The 9,217-nt window shown below is 35.2% G+C and overlaps 2 protein-coding genes across 6 annotated transcripts in view; both read left to right on the forward strand.

Moving 5' to 3' along the window:
- The window catches only part of LOC108740988 (synaptic functional regulator FMR1), a 12,805-nt gene extending 5,913 nt beyond the window's left edge, over positions 1 to 6,892 (forward strand). For 2 of the 5 annotated variants that reach the window (XM_025979005.1, XM_025979007.1), the window contains 5 exons: positions 242 to 385; positions 525 to 762; positions 4,953 to 5,144; positions 5,689 to 5,808; positions 6,250 to 6,892. In XM_025979005.1, the coding sequence (XP_025834790.1) occupies positions 242 to 385; positions 525 to 762; positions 4,953 to 5,144; positions 5,689 to 5,808; positions 6,250 to 6,458 (903 nt within the window). In that variant the 3' untranslated portion in view covers positions 6,459 to 6,892. The remainder of the gene's footprint in view (positions 1 to 241; positions 386 to 524; positions 763 to 4,952; positions 5,145 to 5,688; positions 5,809 to 6,249) is intronic. The other 3 variants (XM_025979006.1, XM_025979008.1, XM_025979009.1) reach the window with 2 other exon arrangements.
- Positions 6,893 to 7,618: 726 nt separating this feature from the next.
- On the forward strand, positions 7,619 to 8,868 carry LOC108740989 (synaptic functional regulator FMR1-like). The gene is made up of 3 exons (XM_018475540.2): positions 7,619 to 7,692; positions 8,459 to 8,606; positions 8,674 to 8,868. The coding sequence occupies exons 2-3, from the start codon at positions 8,493 to 8,495 to the stop codon at positions 8,866 to 8,868; spliced, it is 309 nt and encodes a 102-aa protein (XP_018331042.1). The 5' UTR covers positions 7,619 to 7,692; positions 8,459 to 8,492.
- The last annotated feature ends 349 nt before the right edge of the window (positions 8,869 to 9,217 follow it).

Consider the following 9,217-nt stretch of genomic DNA (forward strand, 5'->3'; position numbering starts at 1 on the left):
CGTGCTGTCAAACCTACACTAGCAAGGAGATCGGGCTGAAACTATAGCTACAAGCTATCCAAGGATGGTACTATAGAATGTCACCTCAAGGTAGGCCTAGTGGCGTCATCTCTTGGTTAGGCCGGAAACTTATCAATCCACCCTCGTATACTCCCTAAGAATCCATGTAAAAATTGAATTAAGTGTAATGGCTTTGATAAATATTGTAATGTTATCTCATTTATTATTTTGTTTACTACAGGTTAGGGTGAAAATTGAAGGAGATAACGAACCTCAGCCGACCATTCCTCGCGAAGAAGGACAAGTGCCCTTTGTTTTTGTAGGTACCGTCGAAAACATATCCAATGCCAAAGTTCTATTAGAATACCATCTAGCACACCTCAAGGTATGCAACTTAATTTCATTCTTGTTTTATTTAACACGATTACTTTACATTATTCGTATATATGTCATATAAATAAATGTTGTTTATATCCTGATTTGAAGACAAATTCATTGTAATTTAAACATTTTAATTAATTTAGGAAGTAGAGCAGCTTCGCCAGGAGAAATTGGAAATCGACCAGCAGCTACGTAGTATACACGGCTCGACGATGGGTTCTATGCAGAGTTTGCCAATGTCACGTCGAAATGATCGCGGCTACAACTCGGACATGGACAGTGGCAGCAGAGGACGTGGCGGTTCGATGAGAGGCCGTGGTGGACGTGGCCGAGGTGGCGGAGGTCCAAACAGGAACAACGATGGCCGCTACAACGCTGGTAGTAGTACCTTCTCAGATTACATTAATAACGTGGACAAAAGGAAAGGGCTGGGGAACGACAGGGGTCGGGGGCCTACTAGTAACGGACGTCCGCCGCGGGGCGGACCGGGCGGCGATCGTAACCCGCGGGACGGTGGCCGACCGGGTCGGGGCAGACTGTCGGTGGACTCGGCCGCAGGCGGCGACAGAGACCGGAAATGATCCGTCGACGGTCGTAGTCGTTCTCGCAGCGTCGCCGCCGCCGCAGGCCGCCGTCCCACTTTCTTATACTGTCGCGGAGAGAACAAATACAACCACCACCAACACTACCGTCACGATTGGCTCTGTGCACAACCGCCATCACCGCGCATTCTACATCTACCGCTACCGTTGTTGTTAACATCGGGCAAAAAAAGTAACTTTTGAGGTACTTGTTGTTGTTGTTATTATTACCATTATTAATATTGTTGAGTTGGCCCTCGTGCGTACTGATCAGTGCGAAACATAACACATTTCAGCTTTTAATGCATATACTTTTTATTCAGTTACTACAACAAATTAAAAAAGCGAGAAGGTGATTTAATACCAAAAGAACGTATTAAAGAAAAAAACAAAAGAACATACTTTACTTAATTCCAAATGAAATGCATAAATATGATATAGCTGGCAAACTAATAAAACAAAGAGTGCAGTTAAATTTTATAAGTATTACTATTTGATAAAATATACAATAATATAAAATTAGTTCTCCGGTATTATTTTTGTGCATTTCAGAATCTACTAAGTTAACATTTTTTTTTATCTTCACTCTTTAATAATAACGACGTATTATTAGTTTTTAGAAGCAATTATCGCATAACGTGCGCGGGCCAAAAAACAAAAAAGAAAATTAGTTTGAAGGGACAGGGGTGAGGGAAGCTGGGCAGCCGAGTAAGTCATTGTTATTATATTGTTTCGTTATATGTTGTGGCGGAGACGAGGAGGAGAAAAGGAAAAAAATTGTGGTGGTGGAGTTGTGCATATAGCCGATAATGCGCGCGGTTGGTTTTAAACCAATAATTACAAAATATTGTTTTGGCGGATTCTCTCTATCTCTCTCAATGGACAGACTTGGCAGATGACCCACACGTAATACTTTGTTCTTGATGCGAAAAAGTAATAAATTGTTGAAAAAAAAAATAAGGGAAAAATGCGGATAACGGCGCGACGCCTGGCGCGTGTGTTCGTGCGCACGTGCATGAAGCGTTTGTCGCGTTATCTCGGAATTAATACATTGGAATTTGCGAAAGAGAATACAAATATTTATATTATAAATATACTTACAAACAAGGAAGCGCCTGAATATCGGAGTAAAAAAAATAATGATGTAAATTACTAGTGTCGCTATAAAAGGACGAAGTTCATAATTCGGTTTTGATGTTTTCTCAGTTGCATACAGTTCTTAACTACTCTTGCTTGCACCGTTTTTGTGGGCCAGATACCTACAAAACCACTTGCGTTCATTAACGAACAAATTGCCTACTTTCTCAAAATTAACATTTACATAAACTACCGTTTAATATATAATTCTCGTTTAAATTATAAAACTGTTATTTATAAAAAAAATCTGATAATTTTATTTTTCCAATCTTCTATTTTATGTATTTGTTTGTGTTCGTTAGTCTAACGTTCGTGGTTTATTTAATAATAAACATGTAAGCTATCTGCCCCACTGGCGATTTGAAAAAAAAGTAATAATAAATAATAATAGTATAAAGTCGACGAGCTGAAACAGTTTAATGCATGAGCAAGTTACGTAATGTTATTTACTCTAGAAGCTGAGTCTTATTAAGGCTTGATCTATATAAAAAAAAATAGCGTTTTATGTTTACACCGTTTAGTTTTTGTTTTCTTTTTATTTCGTACTTCTTGTGGTGGAAGCAAGCTTCATGTCGTTTGTTGTACATACTACTACTTTACTGCTGCTACATTTTCTTACCTTTATTAATTATCGACAATGATTACGCAAAGGCCTAAGTGCATCTTTTCTTATTTAATGAATGACCCGCGTTCATTTTTCTGTTTTAATTGATTAATTGGTGAATGACATTTTGCTTTTTGACCCTATGTGTCCTTTTTTCTTCCCGCCCCACACGCCCCCTCGTTCCCCGCTTTTTGTTAATTTAATACCGATGGTAGAATCTGATAGTTAGTTTCATTTGTGCTTGTTATAACGTTTTTAAGCACTTGAATGTTTTCGTTTTTTAATTTTTGTATTCATTAAAAAAAGAACACGGTTTTCTATTGTATATTTTATTTTATTTGCGATTGGCTTTCGAATTTGTATTAAAATTACATTAATTATTTAGTTTGAGTTGTGCACTTGGGCCATTAATTTTTTTTATTTAATATTGTTTCGTTTCTTTTATAATAATACTGATGGGAACTATTTTAGTGCCCTGAATTTTTCGTTTTGACTTTTTTGTTCTTAATTAGAATTTGTTATTGCATTTGTTCGATTTTGACTTATCGTCTTAACTACTACTACTATTACCGTTAATGATGTAAACCCTAATTGATAATGACTGTAACTTGTAAGGATAGGTGCAGTTTTGTGTGAATGTTTCTTTCGAACAAGAAGGAGGGTCGTTCGCGTTAACAGAAAAGGGCAGCAAAAATAATCAATTGAACAGTTGAATATTTTTGAAAAGTCAGTATCTAACGTAACGTAATAAGACAAAATGTGTGTTATAAATATTTCACGGAAAGATATCGCGATGTGCTGTGCTGGGTTTATCCCACAGTTTCAGTTTATTCCTTACTCTGAGATGCGGACTGTATGAGTAATTATTCGTTTTTTTATCATGAAAATAATAGCAGAAAGAGTAGAACTGTTAATTTCCCAAAAAAGAAAAGACTGACATTATTTAATTGGTTCAAATTTTTTAGGGTCGTAACCTAATGTTATTAGGATTTAATAATTTAAGTTACAGTTAACAAACATACTAACGTGATTTATTGTTTTTCTTAATATATTTTTTGTGATTGATAGACACAAATAACAAATTAATTTATTTACATATTAAAATAATGCCCAGTTTTCTCGTGAACAATAAAACTAAAATGGGAATTCATAAACTGCGGTGATAACCCAGCATTAGTATTCATCAACTTAACAATCTGTGGATTTCTTGCAGCTGCACCCTCCAAAATAATAGACAATGTCGCTACAATTTAATATTTGACAAAGGGGAATGTCGTTTTTCTCAGCAATTGTCCGAATGCCTCGTTGTGTTTTTTGCAAATAAAAATATAAATCAGACAATAACTGTTGGGTGCGGTTAATGTAAAAGACAAAAGGGGACACTAGCGTATTGAGATACGGGCTGTCGCCGTTTTTGCTGAGAGAAATGACGTTTGAAGTTAGTAAACCCCATGAGGCTCACCTAACAGCTTGCCGAAAGGGTACTCAGTCTGCCATTGGCAATAAGAGCTTTCTGTGAGTTTGCTAACACAAACGAGGCACTAGCAACTGCCAAGGAACTCAAGACTGGCTCATACTCATGTCAAATCTTACTGTGAAAGACTTTTTTTAGAAATATAACTTGGTAACAAAACTTACTTGTGTTTTTATTTCACGCAGACTGATACCCTTGAAGTGGCTTACTAACTTTTGACTTTTTATATTTATCGGCGAATTCGTTCTCGTTACTGTTCCTTAGTCGCTAGTAGTTCTTTATTCTTAGTTTTTTATCCTCTTTACTAAATTACTAAAATGCCAAGTTTATTTGTGACATGCATGAGTTGATTGGTTGCTTGAAGGGTTTCAAGTCTGTCTGCCTTACTAAACCCATAACGTTATAACGTATCTGCTGTAAAAATAACATATTACTTTTATTGCAAGATTTGGGGTGGAGTTATAACATTAATACTAAATTATTCACAAGCTTCAACTCGAATTTTTGTTATAATTTGAAACGAAAGTATATAAACATTAGCCTTCTAAAACTTTATGTTCCGTATTCTAAATGATGAAAGAAGATATGCATATATTTTTAAATTTATTAATGGGACTTGTGCGCATGTGTACTTAAAATATTCGATTTATTTCATAGTAGGTAAGTACAATTTTTCAGTAAGCCCCAGCCACTTTTCGTTTAGTTTTTATTAACAAAAAAAAATATATGGCATTGCCCAAAATGTATTTATTTTTTCATTTTTATGACGTGTTAGGTTCAAGACAAAACACTCCTGACACCGTTGATGAACGCATAAGGGATTTGCCTCCGAGACAATACGGTCCTAGGGGCGGTAGAGGTGGCGGTGGCGGTCCCAGGCGTGATGGTAGAAGAGACGACAGACGCAGAACTACCGACGATGAAGAAACCGTACTCGACAGTCAAGATGTCTCCAGTGTAGACAGAGGTGAGTATCAATAACCAGGGTATCTTATAATAAGATTTTTATTTTAAAAGAAAATGCTGGTCTTTTTTTATAGTTTCATTTAGTTTCAGGCGAGTTATGTTTATGTTAAATTACTTAGTGCAACGTTAGATAACTGAAATTTGCGTTGGAATGCATGTTTATAGAATTGTTTTAAAAGTAGCGACGTTTACAATAGATTTTTCTTATTTCAATGTAAAAATTTATTTATTAATTACGTTTGGCGATACTCTAAAACAGTCCCATATTTTAGTTTTTAATTTTCACCAACTCCAGATTGTGATAATCAAGGAAGCGAATATAAGAAATGCATGTACTTATGAAATAATAGATGCAAAATATTTTTTGCCAATTATAATTAAATAATTAATTGGTTTCTAGTTGCATTTATTATTACACTCTGTTTTTTATTGCACTTTGTAATTGTGGTATAAGGGTGTGTGTGCGGTTGTTTCTTTTTTGTGGCATGAATTATTAAATTGGCAATGTAGGCTTGCATGTCGTTAAATGGTTGTGATTGCTGTAGAGTCAGTGTCCAGTGTGGAAGCTATAGGTTGGTCGGGCAGCAGATACCAGAAGAAGCGCAAGCGGAGGGCTAGGCAGCGCAGTCGCACCCCGGCCAACAGCAATGCCAACGAAGAAGCCGGTAAGTTTGACTCTTTTGCGTGAATGATAGTTATCAACGCTTCCAAGAGAACAAACAGGCCGTTTATACAATATGCCTGTGCGTGTGTTTTTATAAATGTGCCATGCAGGAAGAATGTTTCTTTTTTATTTTAACAAAAGCTTATTGTAACTAAAACTATGATTGCACAAGTTTTTTATATTGTATAGGGGACACTTCTGCTATCATTAATTTCGGAAAACCTTACCAACTGTTGGCTTTAAGGAACATTAATTTATTTTTTTGTTACTATTAATTCCAAAGATGTTTTTTTTAATCTAGCAAAACGAGCTGGTGCTTACCTTAGAAAAAATTATAATCTTTGGAATTAAAATTTTTTGTATATTTTTGCATGACGATTTAAACAATTATACATTGCATTTTAAAAAAGGCTGATGATTACGTTTACATTTTGTTGTGCAGGTGGCACCGGTGACCAGAACGTGACCGAGAACCCCGAAGTTCGTTCGACAGAAGGAGGCACCATCGTACAGAAAGAAGAACTTCCCAGGAACGGTGGTGGTGGCGGCCGTGCCAACAAGCCACCCCCATCGCGAAGAGTCGACTCGAACAAAGGTGCCGCTCCAAACGCCGCTACCAATAACGCTCTCGTCAACGGAACATCCGCATAAATACCAAGTCTGAAGAAGTGTTATTGTGATTTCGAGGACATGCACGAAAATATGGTTGTTAATTATTGTTGCGTTGTGTGTGTATTGATGATGACACTTGCCTGGATAGTAGTCTACGCCCTTCATGTACACGAGCTGGATGACCGAATGACCGTTGGGTTCTGTGAACCGAGAAAGTTCACTTATTAAGTGATATTTTTAGTGCGAAGCTTACTACATTACTACTACTACTATTAGCCCCGGTGGAGTAGGAATTGGCTAGGGAAAAGGTACCTACAAAAGATGGACTCCCAATAGTACGTATAAGACATTTTTTGCTTTAAATTCGAAATTGTTTTTGTTTTTTATTTTAAATATTTCGCATATTAGTTGATAGTATAATTGATATGATAATAATAATTTGGAAAGAACCCCCGTTTAGAAATCGTACCNTTGTTGCTCCTATTTAAATTTTCAGCAATTTGTCAAATAGTTATCTTCGAAATATTATATATAAATGAAATTATAGCAATTTCTTATGCTGAATGTATGATGTGTTGCATACCTATTTAGAAACAATTCCTTTAAATTTAATTTTTAACACAAAGAAAGTGATTAAACAAATTGTTCACAAAAGTGAATTTCTACCACTCAAAGCAATGGTGCTAACAGTTTCGAGCTCACAGTGACTTATAGGGGGGAAGAACTAGTGCTAGTTAATAATATGTTATTACACAATGTAATAACTTATTTATCTGAAATCGAATCTCATTTTCCAATAACTACTAAAATATTCAATTGCTTCACCGTCAGATACATTATTTATTAATTGACCAAATTATCATCTATCCAACGTATTAAAAAGTTGTTATAAAGAAATTAAACTGTGAATAGTTTGTTGTTATTTTTTGACCATTAACTCATGAAGTGGACAAAATAAAATACTAGCACCGCCAAAAAAGGTTTCAACTCTCAGTTGTTGATTTTTATTTATTCGGAAAGTAAATGAAAAAAGGTGTATTACTTGAAAACTGAAATGTTTTCAAACTTGAGATTACCTCGGCTTGATTTTAATTTATTGAAATGTGAGACAAAACCTTCAAAGAGAAATGAAAAAAGAAGTAGAAATTAATACTGCACCAGGAATGGAGCTTCGTTATTGATGTTTTGTTGGTATTTCTCTTTTCAGCAAAGGTAGGCCCTCTTATCATCGCGTTGGTAATTACGAGGTCGGGCGGGGGGCAGGCTCCACCAGGTGAGGTTTAACCGCAACTTAAACAGTGCGCATGCTCGTAGCTATCTATCTATATACATATATTTAATTACGTAATACGTATTGTATAATTCTTCGTCTACCTATATACTTTTTTTTGATATATATATTTATTTTTGATGTTCTGCCTCTGTGCCGGTGTCACCAGATGGCCCCCGGCCCGTTGCCTCTCCAGTCATTCCTGGCAGTATTAATTTGTGGCTCGTTGTCGTGTATATATGACATAAATATATACAGTTATTTTACAATAAAATGTTTGTATTAGGTATCATTTTTGTATGCATACCACAAACACACTCATTGCGGTTTGTCTCACTTCACTTATAACAAAAAAAAAGAACGGCATAGCACTATGTAGACTCTTGGTCCTGTTACATGGGTTACAAGGCATGTTATGTTTTATTTTGTGCTTTATTGTTTCTCTTTTTCGCTATCCGTATTTTATTTTCTGGGTAGTCTGTCTGTTTAACTGCCAGGAGATGAAAGTTGCATGCCTCTAGTTAATTTTTTTGAGGGTTTGTGGTGTAGTAATCGACGAATGACCTACGTGCATGAAATTGTAAATGTTGTAAAGGATGTACCTGTGCTAGTGTAATTTTTAAATAAATGTGGAACTTTGTCAGAGACGTTTACAGTTTTTAAATTGAAAATACCTTGGGGAACAAAAGGGTTTCTGTTTTAAAGTAACTGAATTATTTGTGTTAATTTTAGAGGTATTTGCGTATAAATTGAATTGAATTTTTTTTAGATATTCGGACGAATTCAGTGTGCGGGAGGATTTAATGGGCTTAGCGATAGGGGCCCATGGGGCGAACATACAACAAGCACGGAAGGTCGAGGGTATAACGAACATCGAGTTAGAAGAGAACTCATGTACCTTTAAAATCTACGGAGAGGTATTCTATAATTTTTTACAATTCTATATTATATTGTTTTGTGTTGTTACTTTTTTTTGTCTTGTAGAGTGATGAGGCTGTTAAGAAAGCACGTTCAATGTTAGAATATAGTGAAGAATCTCTGCAAGTGCCACGTACTTTAGTCGGTAAAGTTATAGGAAAAAATGGTAGGATTATTCAAGAAATAGTGGATAAAAGCGGAGTCGTAAGTTTTAAATATAAATTGCATTTTCGTGATCGGATTGTCAATTTTGGACTTTAACACATTAGAATAAGGCATTTAATTAATATAGATCTTAACGTACTTATTTATTAAAGATTTAGACTACCTAAGAAAAAAATTAAATTAGAAAGCCAACGACAGTTCTTAATTTAATTAAATCGAAGGCATGTTAATTTGAAATTTGTTGCTCCTATTTAAATTTTCAGCAATTTGTCAAATAGTTATCTTCGAAATATTATATATAAATGAAATTATAGCAATTTCTTATGCTGAATGTATGATGTGTTGCATACCTATTTAGAAACAATTCCTTTAAATTTAATTTTTCAAACAATTTTTAACACAAAGAAAGTGATTAAACAAATTGTTCACAAAAGTGAATTTCGAC

This window comes from Agrilus planipennis, unplaced genomic scaffold, assembly GCF_000699045.2.
Source record: "Agrilus planipennis isolate EAB-ADULT unplaced genomic scaffold, Apla_2.0 scaffold238, whole genome shotgun sequence".
Lineage (NCBI taxonomy): Eukaryota > Metazoa > Arthropoda > Insecta > Coleoptera > Buprestidae > Agrilus > Agrilus planipennis.

What these genes read in the sequence shown, in the direction of transcription:
- LOC108740989 (XM_018475540.2), top strand. Translation starts at nt 8,493, where the DNA reads ATGGGCTTAGCGATAGGGGCCCATGGGGCGAACATACAACAAGCACGG. An exon ending in CCTTTAAAATCTACGGAGAG is followed by an intron (nt 8,607 to 8,673) that starts GTATTCTATAAT and finishes TTTGTCTTGTAG; the next exon opens with AGTGATGAGGCTGTTAAGAA.